Below are 19,672 nucleotides of genomic sequence, written 5' to 3' on the forward strand. Positions count from 1 at the left end.
TGAAGTATACAAGAGATTGACATCTTGTGAGACAGCTGAACGTTGGATTATATTTTTTTTGCTCTGTGGATGTGCAGATTATGTCCCTCTCTCAGGCCTGGGCAAATCAGGGTTTTGGTCCCCCACATCAGATTCAGAAACACTCTGTAGACCAAACAGATGGTATGCAAAGCAGAACTCCTCAAATGAGGTGACCGATGCAGTTAAGTTAAAGGAAGGGTCAAGGATATCCGATAACTTCACAATTGAAAATATAGGGGCCATGTATGGGAAAATATTCCTATTGATTGGGATACTTCCGTGAAGGGGCGTAACCCATTATACTCTACAACATTTTGAATTCTAGGTATAGGTATTTTACATGGATAGGACTGCCAGTCAGCAATGAAAAATTGTGGGAAGCGATTTAAATAGAGTAATGGAGCGGCCAGATGACGTAACTAACCCTAAACTATGAGCAAACTTTCACTGGGTCAGGACAAATGTACGCAAGAAAGTGTAAATGGGGGGGGGGGATGTTCATTTGCCACCAAAATACTCCCTGAAACTTGATGATGGAAGAGATGGAAGATGCAGGTGCATGTAGTAACCCTGTGGGACAGGGCAAAGTCTGCTAATACGGTTTCACCCATCACCCAGTCATTTAGCGGGAGTTAGAACAGTTAAGGGCAAAGTAGGGAATGTTACATTTCTTGCTAAGTTTTGCTTTAGCAAAACAGGGAATTTAAATGCACTTGGTGTCCAAGTGGTAGTAATCCCAGATTATTTCCTACCACAGAAGTTCTGCAACAAATTAGTAAAAGTGAGGGCTGGAGATGGAAGTATCACTATTTCTGTCAGTGACTAATAAAAGCGGCATAGAAACTGTTCCAGACCACTATGTCAGCTCTTATGTGACGTAAACGCCTGCAAAGTAACATTTGTCATTATGGTCAATGTTTAGGAGAAGTCAGTGCCATGTCAAGAGAGCAAAATCTGTTACCAGACCTTGTGGTGAAGAAGGGGGGAAGAAATGGGTCTGTGTAGCCTGGGCCACACGCATATTTTTTTTTGCAATGCAATAGATTTAGATCTGGAACAAAGCTATAAAGAAGTGACTGAAGTTCTGGCATTTAGCTTTAAGCGTCCATTCACAAGGAGGAAAATGGTGAGGAATTTGGTGTGGAATTTCAGTGCTCAAAAGAAAGCCTCCCATTGACTTCAATGGGTTCCTTTTTCTCAATGAGAGGCTTTTTTTCAGTGCTGAAATTACACACCAAATTCCTCACCATTTTCCTCCGTGTGGATCTAGCAGTGGGTAAAGGTATAACAACTTCTTATATATTTCTCATTCCTTTTGTAGCCAATTTTTACTTTAGCTCAAAAAAAAAAAAAAATTGCAGCAAAATATGAATTTAAAAAAAAAAAAAAAAAAAAAAAAAAGCTGCATTTCCGCAACTTGTAGCCCCAACCTAAGGCAAAAACGTAGCTGTTGTGTCACATCAGGTCACTCACACTAATTTAACCACATCTACAGACATTGCTAGAGAAGTCATAGTGCGACCACGTGATTTTCTTGGTCTTGTTGGTTGACCAAGGTGACCACATAACTCTCGCCTTACAAAGCAATTCCAATTAGACTTAGGGGGCAGCATCATAGAAGCTACCGTAGTACTGGATTACATACATCCAACTCCATGCTTAAAAAGTGACAACTCATTTCTGAGCCAGAAACATGTTCAGAATACTTCTGTAAAGTGCTGAAAAAGCAGATGTGGCCAAGAAGATCTGTAAACTGTGGTAGACACTTTTTTTTTAGAAGAAAAAAAAAAATGGTGTAAAGTGGCATAAGGAAGAGATAGAGGTATAACCATATCTATCACAAAGCGTGCTCCACTGTGATACATCTGGCACATCCTCAGTTAACGTAGTCTTTATTTCCTATAGGGTTAATAAAGTTGCCTCTCAATTTAAAAATGGTTCCTGCACCTTTACAGCCACATTCACACATGGCAACACAGGTGTCACATAAAGCAAAGGACTGCAAATCCAGAACCAGTTTTCATTTACATGGGCAAAATAATAGTCAGTATGACTACAACCTAAGGGTGCATGCACACTACGTAACGCCGGGCGTGTATGAGAGCCGTACACGCCGGTGTTACAGCAGGGCTGCCGAACACTTCCCATTCACTTCAATGGGAGCGCTCGTAAACGCCGCTGTTACAAGCGCTCCCATTGAAGTGAATGGGAAGTGTTCGGCAGTCTGCTGTAATGCCGGCGTGTACGGCTCTCATACACGCCCGGCGTTACTCAGTGTGCATGCACCCTTAAAGGTTACAATAATACATCTCAATAAAATAAGCTACGTATAGAACTACACATGCCTGCAGTCTACAAATGGGCTGCCACAGAGAACATGAACACGACTGGCTGCATAGCTGTACTATACCTAATGAGAATACGTCAGGCCATTGCTACTTATGTTCAGTAGGTTCATTACACAGTGACACCATATCCTTATAACATGACTGATGTACCAGTCACACTGCAGGTATGAGAGTTGGTCCTGACACGTTGTGATGTTGCAATAACAAACAAAGTGAAACAGCACTATTTATGTTTGGCGCTCAGAGTAAATGAGGGCAGTTGCATTCTGGAGCTAGTGATTTATTACAGATAATAAAGTGTGCACATATAGATCCTGGGAAAGGCACGTCTTGGATACTTATGTAGGAAATATGTTGGTATTTGTACAGAACTGGCAGAAGTATTCATCACATCATTACTTATAATGCACAGTCCCAATTGTGTCTATTCACACAGTGCAGACAGAAGTCGCTTTAATACCACAATTACAGCAAAACTGCTGCAAAATGCAATTTTTTTCTCCATTTAGGGAAAAAGAGAAACAGGTGTTTTGTTGCCTTTTCAAGGTAACCATGTCAATAAACTGGGATTTTTAGGGTAACTTCAAAAAACGTCTCCCTTTGAAATCAATGGGAGCCGGTCAGTTCTTTTTTCCGGGAGCCGTTTGTTCCGGCTGACACTCTCATGCATGGGCAGAAGCTAAACAGAGACCAGGGACCCAAATGGAAACTCTTTTCTGGATCCCCAGCAAAACAGACTGGTAAGTATTTAGAGCTTTGTTTTTCTCTTTTTTATATATATATTATAAGACTCACTATCCTTAAAAAAAAAAAAAAAAAAAAAAAAAAGAGAGAGAACTGGCAGAACCCTTTAAAGTCAGCTGCAGATATGGACAGCCATACAGAGATTTGCTGCACAGGAGATTTAGCATTACTTGCAGACTATTCCTGTGAATGATGGACCATGTCCTATATGGCGGAGCCTAGTCCAGAGTAGTATAACTAGGACAGGAAAGAACAAGGTGGCACTGCTATGACCTTTGTACATATACCGATGTTCTCAGATGCATTATAAATACCAGGAGACAATATAGTGGTGCTCACACCCCATGAAAAAGAGCACATTGAAAAACGTAGAACAAGAAAGTAAGTGGGCATGCACCAAGGTGTAATTTTCATAAAAGCAACCTTTTATTCAGTCTTAGATGAAAACATATCCATAGGAAGCATGGGAGAGCGAGACTGCACAATAAAATGCACAGGCAACGTCCGTTTCGGACCGGGTGCACTTTTTCTAGCCTCACATATATGCTCTCCCATATCTCTCCATGCTTCCTATGGATATGTTTTTTACCCAAGACTGAATAAAAGGATGTTTTATGAAAATTACTCCTTGGTGAGTGTCCCCTTACTTTTTGTTCTACACTAGTTTAGAGCAGTGCATGCGCCATCTAATTCTCATCACAACAGCATCATAACACATCTCAGTATTTTACTGTATTTTTGTGATATTTGGCCTTACAGTCCCAGATACATAACCCTTTTATATTCAGATACCAGCTGATCTACAATGGACGAGTTGCATCTTTGTATTGACAAAGCCTTAGTGATCCATACACGGGAACATTTTAGAATACAATCCTATATAGTATGACAGGATTCTGCAGGTGCATTAACAAAGCAGCGTGTGCTACATAGCTACACATGGTTAAAACCAGACAACACAATAGCAGCAAGAGGCCTCCATAGGAATTAGAACAATGAAGGGCTGTAATAGAGAGCATAACATTTGATTTGCAGAAATTCCAAACTATGGTTTATGTCTCATTAATCTTATGTGAAAATAATCATTCATTGCCACAGCTTAAATATAACTTGTACAATGATGTACGAACAACAAGTGCACATTGGCTTTTACCAGGGTGTCATCTAAGTTTGGGCTGTAACATGGTCACATCTGTATTATGGCCACATCACACAGAATCCAGCTGAACTTACTAGTATGATTTTATTGATGGAGCATAAGGATACATTACAAGTCACATCACCTCATCTAAACTAATGGACATTATTCTATTTTCTTGTTAAGGGACAGTCTCATAACTTTATGGTCGGTGGAGGTCCGACAACACAACAACCCCTGCAATCTGGAGACTGAAGTTGCATGCAGATTTTATTGTGAAGTTACACACTGTTCTAAAAAAGCTGATCTGCAAGGGTCCTGGCCAGCAAATGTAATATTGATATTAGAAGTAGAGCAATATTAAAAAGGTGGCTAAACCATTTCAAGCGGTTGTCCAAGTATTTGAGCAACTCACATGAGGAAGAAGAAAAACATCTGTCCCTGGCACTCCATGGTACCATGGTCCATTCAGTCTTGTGCTGACACCTTGTTGCCAGGAGTTCTGCGCCTCAAGGTGACTGCTGAAGCATATTAGTGGCCACAGGGGCTGCCGGTAAGTGACTAGAGACGCATTGGGGGCATATCAATGGTCCTTCTCCAGAGACCCCCTAAGATCACGAATTGTCTCAGCGGTCACATCGAGCACAGATTCCTAGCAATGAGGCACCAACAGGAGACCAAACGGATTCTGGTGGGGGATAACTGAGCATGAGGGAGTGGAGAGTCTTTACACCCCTGGCCTGATCAGCAGTACAGAGCTGCTTCCGGCATCTATCCTGTATACAATACAAGGCCTGAAGCAAAAAGCTCCGTCCAAGCTCCATCCACTGACCCTCAACCCCTACTGACTTCAATGAGTGCTGAGATGCAGTAATGGAGCTTTCTGCTTCCAGTCCCGTCTTGTGTACAGGACAAGTGAAGGAAGCAGCTCCATACAGCTGGGCAGCCACCTACCAACAAGCCTGGACAACTCCTTTAATATTCCACCTTAATGCCCCCCACACACTTTAATGTTCCCCAAACAGGACATTAGCCCCACACAATACAATGGCCCCATCAATGGGGGGGGGGGGGGGGGCATACTGTGGCCCCAATACAGTAGGATCCACTCATTATTTACCTTGTCTGCTCCCCAATCCTTCTCTGTCTCAGACTGACTACTGACTGTTCTCCCGTTATTTGCAGGAGGAGCCAGGGAGAAGATGGGCAAGAATCTGGACTTACGTCTTATCCTTCCCAAGTCGGAGAATGGTAGAGTAGGTAGCTTTTGACTTAAAGCTCTACCAGTAGCAGAACCAAGTCAGTTATGTGATCCTGATTCTGCCAATCGGATTGCCAGAATTGGATTAATTCACTTACTGTGCCTTAACGCAGCATTCTCCGTTTCACCTTTCAGCCTTCGATGGGGCTCCCTGAAGGGGAAGTGGAAGGCTGCTGTGAGCAGGAGCGAGGATTACCAAGTTACAGTGGGGCAAAAAAGTATTTAGTCAGTCACCAATAGTGAAAGTTCCACCACTTAAAAAGATGAGAGGCGTCTGTAATTTACATCATAGGTAGACCTCAACTATGAGAGACAAAATGAGAAAACAAATCCAGAAAATCACAGTCTGATTTTGTAAGAATTTATTTGCAAATTATGTTGGAAAATAAGAATTTGGTCAGTAACAAAATTTCATCTCAATACTTTGTTATATATCCTTTGTTGGCAATGACAGAGGTCAAACGTTTTCTGTAAGTCTTCACAAGGTTGGCACACACTGTTGTTAGTATGTTGGCCCATTCCTCCATGCAGATCTCCTCTAGAGCAGCGATGTTTGGGGGCTGTCGCTTGGCAACACGGACTTTCAACTCCCTCCAAAGGTTTTCTATAGGGTTGAGATCTGGAGACTGGCTAGGCCACTCCAGGACCTTGAAATGCTTCTTACAAGGCCACTCCTTTTTTGCCCTGGCGGTGTGCTTTGGATCATTGTCATGTTGAAAGACCCAGCCACATTTCATCTTCAATGCCCTTGCTGATGGAAGGAGGTTTGCACTCAAAATCTCACGATACATGGCCCCATTCATTCTTTCATGTACCCGGATCAGTCGTCCTGGCCCCTTTGCAGAGAAACAGCCCCAAAGCATGATGTTTCCACCCCCATGCTTTACAGTAGGTATGGTGTTTGATGGATGCAACTCAGTATTCTTTTTCCTCCAAACAAGAAAAGTTGTGTTTCTACCAAACAGTTCCAGTTTGGATTCATCAGACCATAGGACATTCTCCCAATACTCTTCTGGATCATCCAAATGCTCTCTAGCAAACTTCAGACGGGCCCGGACATGTACTGGCTTAAGCAGTGGGACACGTCTGGCACTGCAGGATCTGAGTCCCTGGCGGCGTAGTGTGTTACTGATGGTAGGCTTTGTAACATTGGTTCCAGCTCTCTGCAGTTCATTCACTAGGTCCCCCCGCGTTGTTCTGGGATTTTTGCTCACCGTTCTTGTGATCATTTTGACCCCACGGGGTGAGATTTTGCATGGAGCCCCAGATCGAGGGAGATTATCAGTGGTCTTGTATGTCTTCCATTTTCTAATTATTGCTCCCACAGTTGATTTCTTCAATCCAAGCTGGTTGCCTATTGCAGATTCAGTCTTCCCAGCCTGGTGCAGGGCTACAATTTTGTTTCTGGTGTCCTTTCACAGCTCTTTGGTCTTCACCATAGTGGAGTTTGGAGTCTGACTGTTTGAGGGTGTGCACAGGTGTCTTTTTATAGTGATAACAAGTTTAAACAGGTGCCATTACTACAGGTAATGAGTGGAGGAAAGAGGAGACTCTTAAAGAAGAAGTTACAGGTCTGTGAGAGCCAGAAATCTTGATTGCTTGTAGGTGACCAAATACTTATTTTCCACCATAATTTGAAAAAAAATTCTTACAAAATCAGGCAATGTGATTTTCTGGATTTGTTTTCTCATTTTGTCTCTCATAGTTGAGGTCTACCTATGATGTAAATTACAGACGCCTCTCATCTTTTTAAGTGGTGGAACTTGCACTATTGGTGACTGACTAAATACTTTTTTGTCCCACTGTACTAGGCGCCATTACCAGACACCCACTGCTCATTAAAAGCAGTGGGGGTACAGTAGGTCCCACAAAAGGAACCCTGATGGAAAAGTCTGAGCCTGGTAGGCTGTGGCTATAAAGCTGCAATATATCGAGAGATCGATGCACAATTGTATTGGCATACAAATGTTTTAGACCGCATGGCTTATGCAGGTGAGGCACATTGCTGAAGCAGATGGAGTTTGATGCATTTTGTGACCACAATGTCAAAAACATAAAATAAAATGTACTGTACATCAACGGAAATCCTTCTACAACCAAAATTCTCAATGGGGGTTAGTTATCAATTGCACAATTTTTTTGTGCCTCTTTTGCTTTGCCTCAGCATTCTGTGCATAAAATTTTGCACCAAACTGACCTAATGATTCCAATCAAATAAGTCAGTTTTTTTTTTTGTTTTGGTTTTTTAAAACACTATTTCTGTCCTAGAGGCAAACCTTGTATAAAAGCCTTAAAAATAGGTACAAACACGAAAATATTTCACACACACTGCATTAAACTTAAAGTAAGAAAATAGGTGCAAGAGGCATGATAAACGCCTCCCAAAAAGCAGTATGCACCATTATGTAACATATATCCATTTTACAATTACCTCAACAGTACAAGTGCTAGTTTGTTGTACAATACATTGCCAAAATGTCCACCAGCCACAAGTCAGCACAATTGAATGCATCTGATATGTCCGTACATTTCAACATTTTCTTACTGGGATCCAACAACATGGCAGCCACAAGAGTCCGAAACCTTCCCCACTTGTAGTGGCCAATGGGTAACTGAGAACAATGCCTCAGATTTACCTGTAGAAATGCACTGCCATTTGCTACTGTGGGTAGGCAAGGTTTCAGCTGTATGTGGGTGCAGCAGCATAGAATTGCAGCCTTTAGACAGCGCCCCTACACCATGTGGTAGGCTGGGGTTACACAGCACTTTTTTTTTGCTGAAAATCATGTGGTTCACCCATGTGGTAATGCCAGCAAACCAGGTTTTCGATTTAATGGCTGTTATCACACAGGTGAGATATATAGTACATATTATATACTGCATGTAGTTCTTCTGTGAATAAAAGCAATGTGTAAACCCAGATTTAGGCCCATTTCACAGGTCTACACTATTTAGGGGCAGCAACCCTCCCTGTTAAATTGCAGGTACCTTGCTGCCCATGGATATTCTCTCAACTTTTTTTTTCCTCTCATGGTCTATACTTTGTATATTTATGGGTCCATGAAAAATGGATGACACACAGATGTCCCATAGCCAGGTGCTTTCTGCAATGTTAATGCTAGGTTCATATCAGCATCGGAGTCTCCACCGAAAATCGTCAGAGAGAAAAGTCCAGCATGGAGAGCTTTTCTCTCCTCTGTTTTCATTATAAAGACAGCAGAAACCTGATAGACCCCATTATAGTCTGTGGGGTCCACAGAGAACAGCTGTTTTAGTAAACAGACTCACCGTGTGAACCTAGCCTTAGATGACATTACATGCACCAAATCAGTTGCAGAAAATGAAAGTCTGTTCTGAATCCTTTTTTTTTTTTCTAACTGTACGCACATGTACAGTATTTTAGCAAGCTTCATTCACATGCCGAAATTTCTGTAAAAAAAAAAAAAAAAAAAAAATCTGGCGGGTGTAAATTCATATTCATAGGGCGTTAAAGAGTTAAACATGAGGTGTGAGACAATAGTGATGTCAATCTCTCAGATGATCCTCATGATAATGAAGTGAGTTTCACCAGCAGTTCAATTACCCCGAGGCCAATTATTGTTATTTTATGGATTACTGGTTCAATTCAAGCCTTTGCCTGCACAGTGATGCATCAGCTGGGACATACATTCCATAGTCGTGAGGGAGCCATCATACACTACATCATACACTACAACCACTATTCACAAGTTATAGAAGGGGCCGAGGGCTCACTCACACAATGGCAGACAGAACACGGCATATGAATAAAGCTACAGAGGGCAATGTCTGTCCGCAGGTGAGTTCTATCATCTGCTGTATATATGCTCTTATTACTACTCAGCATATAGGTTATTTGGATCCCAATCGGAGATTTCTAGGAAACCCATCACAGATTATAGCGCCCTTGTCACAGTGATCATATTAGAAGCAGCGACATGGTTTCTGAAATCACGAGTACAGTTTTAAAACTTTTAATATGACCTAGTTTCCAGAAATTATCTTTATAGCAAAGATCTTTGGTGTCTAACATGCGGCTCTCCAGTTTTTGTGGAACTACAACTTTCAGCATGCTTTGACAGCCCCAGTGAGTTTTACGAAGGTATAAAATGAATCAACTCGAAGAACCACAAGTCCCAGGAAATACTGACAACAAATATCAAGATTCTGCATTCTATTTTCCATCATGTGGAACTACAAATCCCAGCACCTCTTACTCTGGACTATTACAGATCAAGAGCATTCAGCCATTCCTAATCTGGACAAACTATAAGGTAGCAACAGAAGATACACCATACAGGGCATATACCTGGGGGGAGGATTTACAATTAGCATTGACCTAGACAGTTATCTCATTGACTACCGCAGACCCCGAGTGCACTATAGGTATTACCCTATACAACAACCTCTAAGATAATAGGAGAAATAAACAGCTGTACACATTTAGTAGTAAATAATACATAAATAGAAAAAAGACAAAAAAACTACTAGCAAGTATATTAATCCTATTCACAAGGCAGTTACATTACTATGTCAGTAACAGGAGATCAGTATTAACACAAGCTACATTATAAAGCAGCACAGTAATGTAACAAGCTGGCAATGCATTGGCACAGGAGGGTGATCATTACCTGCCAGGAGAGAAAGTGGCAGCAGGACCCAGAATAAAGCTCCACACAGGACCTGTAGCTCCATGTTCACACTTCAAGCAGTAAATAGAAGGATGAAGTATAGTCCCACGTGGAGGCTGAGTGCAGGGAAGGTGCGGGCCCCTGTCAGGCCATGTGTCACTCAGGACCAAGTCCCCATCCAAGTGCTGATACCTAGAGCAGCTTGTGTGGCACTTGTCCTCATTGAAAGAGTAGGCAGGTCAGCTGCAGGACACCTCCAGTGTAAGACAGCACCTCCTCCTTCTGAGATATGGTGAGGATCCTCCAAGCAGTTGTGTAACTCAACTTATAAGTCTTGTCCTGGTCACTCCCCCAAGTTATTCAGCATGAGCTCAGCAGCATGGGGGCTCCCCCTCTTCTCATAACAACTCCCCACAGGTCTCACTTACTCACTGCCTTTACACAGGACCAGCCTCCTCCCTCAGCATTTCCTACCTAAACTCTCCCCTACTTCCTTCCAAATCAAGCCACTGGCAACACCCACATAATAGTCCCAGCCCTGCAGGGTGAGGGGTGCAGGGGGCACTGCCCTGCTGCTCCTCCTGTGTGCAGGTCCCCCAGTGCCAGCCACAGCTCACATACAACAGGCAGGACACAGGCTCTGCCCCACTCCCCACCCTCTGCTCTCATCACACAGTTTGGAATTACCAGAGTCTGCTGCCAGCATGTGCTTTACATTGGCTGAGTGTAAGGAGGGGGTCTGCAGACTAACACCACAGGGGGCATCCCACTAGTAGCCATCTTCTAGCCTCACAGGAGTCCCTGATAATACAAATGCCGGTGTGCCACCTGCTGTGCCTTCTTTAACTCCCCCAGTCCAGTCTTCATTGCCTTGCTGGTATTAGGCTGTGTAGCATTCAGTGCCCAGGCATGCAGTGTGTGCCAGTGTCACCAGGATACCTGGCTTCCAGCTGCTGTCTGAGTCCTTGCCCCTTGCGTCACTGGCTGTGTGCAGTTCTTGGCTCCAGCTGGACTGTTATGTTTTTTTCTTTCACTTTTTTTAATCATTTCATGCCCCAAAAAATAGCAAAACAACTTTGCAAGCAGCGCCCTCTAGTGTCCAGTCCTTTACCATTCACACCTCCAGCACGAGGAGAACACACTAGTATGTGCCATGTGTACAGCAGTGATAACAATATCTAGTCAGGCCAGAATCTACTTAACCCTTTAACTATGTGAATGTCAGGTAATAAGACACTACTTCTAAGCCCGCCTAACCGTAGTCCCTTTTATTAGTAACCTTTACTTGCTGTCAGTGAATGAAGACATTTCTGAAAATTGGGCTAAATATAATTATCACAGCTGAGAGTTTGCTACAATGGAGATGATTTATTGCCATAAATACCGGATTGGTGGCAAGCCAATAGCTGCACCCCTCCCTGAACTGATCAGCTCTATGGACGCCCATCCTATACAGAGTCAGAAGCAGAAAGCCCCGTTCCCAGTATAGAGGCCAGGTGCCACCATTGCAGTTCATCTCCCACTGACTTCAATGAGAGCTGGGCCCAATCACATTCGCACTTTGTGGCGAGCAAGAGGCCGGGGGTTGTGGCACAGATGTGGTGCAATAAGGACCCTCAGTATCATCCCTGTACACCAGAAAACAGGCATAGAGGGATTGCTAACTCTCCCCCAATGTGTCCAGTCTAGGGGGGGATTTACTATTCCATCTATGCCAGCCTACTGGGGTAGATGGGTGTTGGTGCAGTGCATCCCCTGTTCTGTGCCTAACTTTCTGCAAATGTTGACGGAGTGGTCAGATCAAGTTGGGGACGTTTGACTCCGCAGTTTTTGTCACAGGGTTTATGGCAAAAATCTCCAGCATAGATTGGTATGCTGCAGAATTAAAACCAACACTGCAAGTCATTTTTTATACAGATTATGAATAAAGTTTAAATGGCATCTTTTACTGTTACTGTACATGCTGCACATTTTCTGTCCACAATATATACATACCCCACCAACGTGATACAATATGGCCTTAAGAATGAAATTTTTCCCTGAGGGGCGCCTGTTTTCTTGGATCCCTCAAACGTTTAAGTGTATTGAGAGATCTGAGAAAATGGGTAAAAATGGGACACGATCTATTGTAACAAACCCTTTAAAAAAATTGGTCATGTGAATAGCCCCCCTTTCACATAGAGTGAATGTAATACAGTGTGAGTGTAGCTTTAGGATTTCTTCACATGCTCTTTTTTTGTGAGATGTTTCTGGGCTTGTAAAAATACCATGAAAATCATACTTTCTTACAAGAATTTTTTATGATACTTGTGACACTCATATATTTTTTGACATGCTTTTTTAAGGAAATTTTTCAAAACTTCATCTTATGTAGCTGGAATATACTGCAATATACTGAAATAAGTCAAAATAAACCAGACAATTTGTAATGTATTTGATAATTCCCTATTGCCTTACAGACAACACCTGAATACAGTATTTTGCTTGCCAAAAAAAAGTGCAAAAAAGCCAGGAATAGTTCAAAAAGTATAATTTTATACAGACTTTGTGAGAATTTACTAACCTATCTACACCAGTTTCCTGGTGCCATCTGTGCCCTGCCCTCCTCTCTTTATGCAAGTGGGCACAGCAGGGTGCAGGCTAAGGAGAGTCCACAAGAACGCCTTGGCCTGACAAACTTAGGGCCCCTTCACACGGCGTAAGCGCGCCGCTCATTTAGACACGTATACAAGATATATATCTTCAAAACAGAGCCCATTGATTTCAATGGGAAGCGCACGTATATCGGCATATACGCGCGCTTCCCATTGAAATCAATGGACTCTGTTTTGAAGTGCCCTGCTCGGACACGTGTATACGTGTCTAAATGAGTGTCACGCTTCCGCCGTGTGAAGTGGCCCTTACTGTAGTTTAGTCCAGAAAGCTGTAGTTGTACCTGAAATCTATGCGAGGTCCTGACTGCCATAGATTTCAATTCAGACACTTCTTGCGCCAGCCAGGTACTTGAATAAGACTGGCATACAGAACGCCATTCTTAATAAATTCCCCCCATCTGTAAAACTACACTAAAGCAAAGGCCACACGTAGTAAAACACAGCTAAAAAATGCTGCAAGACAAAAAAAAATCCCTATGTAACCACAACAGAAAAAAAGACAGCATAAAATTCCATTTTTTCTCTGCTTTTCCAGTTTTTTCCCCTACATAGATTGCAGCTAGAGATGAGCGAACACTAAAATGTTCGAGGTTCGAAATTCGATTCGAACAGCCGCTCAATGTTCGTGTGTTCGAACGGGTTTCGAACCCCATTATAGTCTATGGGGAACAGATACTCGTTAAGGGGGAAACCCAAATCCGTGTCTGGAGGGTCACCAAGTCCACTATGACACCCCAGGAAATGATGCCAACACCTCTGGAATGACACTGGGACAGCAGGGGAAGCATGTCTGGGGGCATCTAACACACCAAAGACCCTCTATTACCCCAACATCACAGCCTAACAACTACACACTTTACACACTCAATACCACCTCTCTGACAGTAGGAAAACACCTTGAAACATGTGTATTTGGCACTTGCAGTGAGGAGAGCTTGTCACCAGCAGTGAATTTGGCCCTTGTAGTAAGTTGAGGTTGGCACCAACATTTGTTTTGAAAATCAGGGTGGATTGAGCCTCTAACCAGCAGAGTTTGGGCAAATTCATGGTGGAGGGAGCCTCTAAAAACCCCAGTTTGGACCAATTCATGGTGGAGGGAGACTCTAAAAACCCCAGTTTGGACCAATTCATGGTGGAGGGAGACTCTAAAAACCCCAGTTTGGACCAATTCATGGTGGAGGGAGCCTCTAAAAACCCCAGTTTGGACCAATTCATGGTGGAGGGAGCCTCTAACCAGCCCAGTTTGGACCAATTAATGGTGGAGGGAGCCTCTAAACAGCCAAGTTTTGGGAAATTCATGGTGGAGGGAGCCTCTAACCAGCCCAGTTTGGACCAATTCATGGTGGAGGGAGCCTCTAAACAGCCCAGTTTGGGCAAATTCATGGTGGAGGGAGCCTCTAACCAGCCCAGTTTGGACCAATTAATGGTGGAGGGAGCCTCTAAACAGCCCAGTTTGGACCAATTAATGGTGGAGGGAGCCTCTAACCAGCCCAGTTTGGACCAATTAATGGTGGAGGGAGCCTCTAACCAGCCCAGTTTGGACCAATTAATGGTGGAGGGAGCCTCTAACCAGCCCAGTTTGGACCAATTAATGGTGGAGGGAGCCTCTAAACAGCCAAGTTTTGGGAAATTCATGGTGGAGGGAGCCTCTAACCAGCCCAGTTTGGACCAATTCATGGTGGAGGGAGCCTCTAAACAGCCCAGTTTGGGCAAATTCATGGTGGAGGGAGCCTCTAAAAAACCCAGTTTGGACCAATTCATGGTGGAGGGAGCCTCTAATTAGCCCAGTTTGGACCAATTAATTGTGGAGGGAGCCTCTAACCAGCCCAGTTTGGACCAATTAATGGTGGAGGGAGCCTCTAACCACCCCAGTTTGGGCAAATTCATGGTGGAGGGAGCCTCTAACCAGCCCAGTTTGGACCAATTAATGGTGGAGGGAGCCTCTAACCAGCCCAGTTTGGACCAATTAATGGTGGAGGGAGCCTCTAACCACCCCAGTTTGGACCAATTCATGGTGGAGGGAGCCTCTAACCAGCCCAGTTTGGACCAATTCATGGTGGAGGGAGCCTCTAAACAGCCAAGTTTTGGGAAATTCATGGTGGAGGGAGCCTCTAACCAGCCCAGTTTGGACCAATTCATGGTGGAGGGAGCCTCTAAACAGCCCAGTTTGGGCAAATTCATGGTGGAGGGAGCCTCTAACCAGCCCAGTTTGGACCAATTAATGGTGGAGGGAGCCTCTAAACAGCCAAGTTTTGGGAAATTCATGGTGGAGGGAGCCTCTAACCAGCCCAGTTTGGACCAATTCATGGTGGAGGGAGCCTCTAAACAGCCAAGTTTTGGGAAATTCATGGTGGAGGGAGCCTCTAAAAAACCCAGTTTGGACCAATTCATGGTGGAGGGAGCCTCTAATTAGCCCAGTTTGGACCAATTAATTGTGGAGGGAGCCTCTAACCAGCCCAGTTTGGACCAATTAATGGTGGAGGGAGCCTCTAACCACCCCAGTTTGGGCAAATTCATGGTGGAGGGAGCCTCTAACCAGCCCAGTTTGGACCAATTAATGGTGGAGGGAGCCTCTAAACAGCCAAGTTTTGGGAAATTCATGGTGGAGGGAGCCTCTAACCAGCCCAGTTTGGACCAATTCATGGTGGAGGGAGCCTCTAAACAGCCCAGTTTGGGCAAATTCATGGTGGAGGGAGCCTCTAAACAGCCCAGTTTGGGCAAATTCATGGTGGAGGGAGCCTCTAACCAGCCCAGTTTGGACCAATTAATGGTGGAGGGAGCCTCTAAACAGCCAAGTTTTGGGAAATTCATGGTGGAGGGAGCCTCTAACCAGCCCAGTTTGGACCAATTAATGGTGGAGGGAGCCTCTAACCAGCCCAGTTTGGACCAATTAATGGTGGAGGGAGCCTCTAACCAGCCCAGTTTGGACCAATTAATGGTGGAGGGAGCCTCTAACCACCCCAGTTTGGACCAATTCATGGTGGAGGGAGCCTCTAACCAGCCCAGTTTGGACCAATTAATGGTGGAGGGAGCCTCTAAACAGCCAAGTTTTGGGAAATTCATGGTGGAGGGAGCCTCTAACCAGCCCAGTTTGGACCAATTCATGGTGGAGGGAGCCTCTAAACAGCCCAGTTTGGGCAAATTCATGGTGGAGGGAGCCTCTAACCAGCCCAGTTTGGACCAATTAATGGTGGAGGGAGCCTCTAAACAGCCAAGTTTTGGGAAATTCATGGTGGAGGGAGCCTCTAACCAGCCCAGTTTGGACCAATTCATGGTGGAGGGAGCCTCTAAACAGCCCAGTTTGGGCAAATTCATGGTGGAGGGAGCCTCTAAAAAACCCAGTTTGGACCAATTCATGGTGGAGGGAGCCTCTAATTAGCCCAGTTTGGACCAATTAATTGTGGAGGGAGCCTCTAACCAGCCCAGTTTGGACCAATTAATGGTGGAGGGAGCCTCTAAAAAACCCAGTTTGGACCAATTCATGGTGGAGGGAGCCTCTAATTAGCCCAGTTTGGACCAATTAATTGTGGAGGGAGCCTCTAACCAGCCCAGTTTGGACCAATTAATGGTGGAGGGAGCCTCTAACCACCCCAGTTTGGACCAATTCATGGTGGAGGGAGCCTCTAACCACCCCAGTTTGGACCAATTCATGGTGGAGGGAGCCTCTAAACAGCCCAGTTTGGGCAAATTCATGGTGGAGGGAGCCTCTAACCAGCCCAGTTTGGACCAATTAATGGTGGAGGGAGCCTCTAAACAGCCCAGTTTGGGCAAATTCATGGTGGAGGGAGCCTCTAACCAGCCCAGTTTGGACCAATTAATGGTGGAGGGAGCCTCTAAACAGCCAAGTTTTGGGAAATTCATGGTGGAGGGAGCCTCTAACCAGCCCAGTTTGGACCAATTAATGGTGGAGGGAGCCTCTAACCACCCCAGTTTGGGCAAATTCATGGTGGAGGGAGCCTCTAACCAGCCCAGTTTGGACCAATTAATGGTGGAGGGAGCCTCTAAACAGCCCAGTTTGGGCAAATTCATGGTGGAGGGAGCCTCTAAACAGCCAAGTTTTGGGAAATTCATGGTGGAGGGAGCCTCTAACCAGCCCAGTTTGGACCAATTCATGGTGGAGGGAGCCTCTAAACAGCCCAGTTTGGGCAAATTCATGGTGGAGGGAGCCTCTAAAAAACCCAGTTTGGACCAATTCATGGTGGAGGGAGCCTCTAATTAGCCCAGTTTGGACCAATTAATTGTGGAGGGAGCCTCTAACCAGCCCAGTTTGGACCAATTAATGGTGGAGGGAGCCTCTAAAAAACCCAGTTTGGACCAATTCATGGTGGAGGGAGCCTCTAATTAGCCCAGTTTGGACCAATTAATTGTGGAGGGAGCCTCTAACCAGCCCAGTTTGGACCAATTAATGGTGGAGGGAGCCTCTAAAAAACCCAGTTTGGACCAATTCATGGTGGAGGGAGCCTCTAATTAGCCCAGTTTGGACCAATTAATTGTGGAGGGAGCCTCTAACCAGCCCAGTTTGGACCAATTAATGGTGGAGGGAGCCTCTAACCACCCCAGTTTGGACCAATTCATGGTGGAGGGAGCCTCTAACCACCCCAGTTTGGACCAATTCATGGTGGAGGGAGCCTCTAAACAGCCCAGTTTGGGCAAATTCATGGTGGAGGGAGCCTCTAACCAGCAGAGTTGGGGGAAATCAGGGTGGAGGGAGCCTAGTATTAGCAGAATTGTGCAACGCTTATGGTGGATGAGTATGAGGATGCGGAGGAATTGGAGAGGTTGAGTACAGACATGGAGTTTCATGTTGGGGTGCTTTACACAGGTGGGCACAAAAATGACGGCTCTACCCAGTGGTGGTTCATTTTTATCAAAGTGAGCCGGTCGGCACTCTCAGCTGACAGACGGGTGCGCTTGTCAGTGATGATGCCACCGGCTGCACTGAACACCCTCTCAGATAGGACGCTGGCGGCAGGACAGGACAGCACCTCCAAGGCATATAGGGCAAGTTCAAGCCACAGGTCCAACTTCGACACCCAATACGTGTAGGGCGCAGAGGGGTCGGAGAGGACAGGGCTGTGGTCGGAAAGGTATTCCCGCAACATGCGCCTATACTTCTCACGCCTGGTGACACTAGGACCCTCCGTGGCGGCACTTTGGCGAGGGGGTGCCATCAAGGTGTCCCAGACCTTAGACAGTGTGCCCCTCGTTTGTGTGGACCGGTGAGAACTTGGTTGCCTACTGGAGGAACTGCCCTCCCTGCCGCCAACGTCACATGCTGGAAACATCTCCATCATATTCTGCACCAATTGCCTGTGGCAAGCATTGATGCGATTGGCCCTCCCCTCTACCGGAATAAAAGACGAGATGTTGTTTTTATACCGGGGGTCAAGGATAGCAAAGATCCAGTACTGGTTGTCCTCCATGATTTTGACAATACGCTTGTCGGTTGTAAAGCACCCCAACATGAACTCAGCCATGTCTGCCACAGTGTTAGTTGGCATGACTCCTCTGGCCCCACCGGAAAGTTCAATCTCCATTTCCTCCTCATCCTCCATGTCTACCCATCCGCGCTGCAACAATGGGACGATTCGAAGTTGCCCGGAAGCCTCCTGTATCACCATCACATCATCGGACAACTCTTCTTCCTCCTCCTCCTCCTCCTCCTCCTCCATTAAACGCAGTGAAGCGGACAGATGTGTGGACCTACTCTCCAGCTGTGACGGATCGGATGCTATCCCTAACTCCTCTGTGTGATCTGAGTTATCCCTGATGTCAATCAGGGATTCTCTCAGAACACACAAGAGCGGGATTGTAAGGCTCACCATCGCATCCTCAGAGCTCACCCTCCTTGTGGACTCCTCAAAGACCCGTAGGATGTCACAAAGGTCTCTCATCCATGGCCACTCATGGATGTGAAACTGAGGCAGCTGACTTTGTGGCACCCTAGGGTTTTGTAGCTGGTATTCCATCAAAGGTCTCTGCTGCTCAACCACTCTATTCAACATCTGAAACGTTGAGTTCCAGCGTGTGGGGACGTCGCACAAAAGCCGGTGTTGTGGCACATGCAGGCGTTGCTGGAGAGATTTTAAGCTAGCAGCGGCTACTGTCGACTTGCGAAAGTGGGCGCACATGCGCCGCACTTTCACCAGTAGCTCTGGAACATTGGGGTAGCTCTTTAGGAAACGTTGCACCACTAGGTTGAAGACGTGGGCCAGGCATGGAACATGTTGGAGTCCGGCAAGCTCCAGAGCTGCTACCAGGTTCCGGCCGTTATCACAAACGACCATGCCTGGGCCCAGGTGCAGCGGCTCAAACCATATTGCCGTCTCATCGAGGAGGGCATCCCTCACCTCGGAGGCAGTGTGCTGTCTGTCCCCCAAGCTGATCAGCTTCAGCACAGCCTGCTGACGTCTACCAACGCCAGTGCTGCAACGTTTCCAACTCGTAGCTGGGGTCAATCTAACAGCGGAGGAGGAGGCGGTGGCGGAGGAGGAGGCGGTGGCGGAGGAGGAGGCGGTAGAAGAGGAGGAGGAGGGGGGTGTTCTTCTCGTGTCCCTGCCAGGAATGTTAGGCGGGGAGACGAGGTACACCGGGCCAGTTTGGGAAGCAGTCCCAGCCTCAACTACATTCACCCAGTGTGCCGTCAGTGAAATGTAGCGTCCCTGTCCGCATGCACTTGTCCACGCGTCGGTGGTCAAGTGGACCTTTGTGCAAAGCGCGGAACTAAGGGCCCGCCTGATGTTGAGTGACACGTGCTGGTGCAAGGCGGGGACGGCACACCGGGAGAAGTAGTGACGGCTAGGGACGGCATAGCGAGGTGCCGCAGTTGCCATCAGGTCCAGGAAGGCGGGAGTTTC

At 45.8% G+C, this 19,672-nt stretch overlaps 1 protein-coding gene across 1 annotated transcript in view; it reads right to left on the bottom strand.

Annotated features, from left to right (window-relative positions):
- PIEZO1 (piezo type mechanosensitive ion channel component 1 (Er blood group)) overlaps window positions 1–11,154 on the bottom strand; it is a 167,931-nt gene extending 156,777 nt beyond the window's left edge. Inside the window, exon 1 of the mRNA XM_075281928.1 lies at window positions 10,162–11,154. Within this exon, the coding sequence (XP_075138029.1) occupies window positions 10,162–10,225 (64 nt within the window). The 5' untranslated portion in view covers window positions 10,226–11,154. The remainder of the gene's footprint in view (window positions 1–10,161) is intronic.
- Between the last annotated feature and the right edge of the window lie 8,518 nt (window positions 11,155–19,672).

The sequence above is a fragment of the Leptodactylus fuscus genome, chromosome 7, assembly GCF_031893055.1.
Source record: "Leptodactylus fuscus isolate aLepFus1 chromosome 7, aLepFus1.hap2, whole genome shotgun sequence".
NCBI lineage: Eukaryota > Metazoa > Chordata > Amphibia > Anura > Leptodactylidae > Leptodactylus > Leptodactylus fuscus.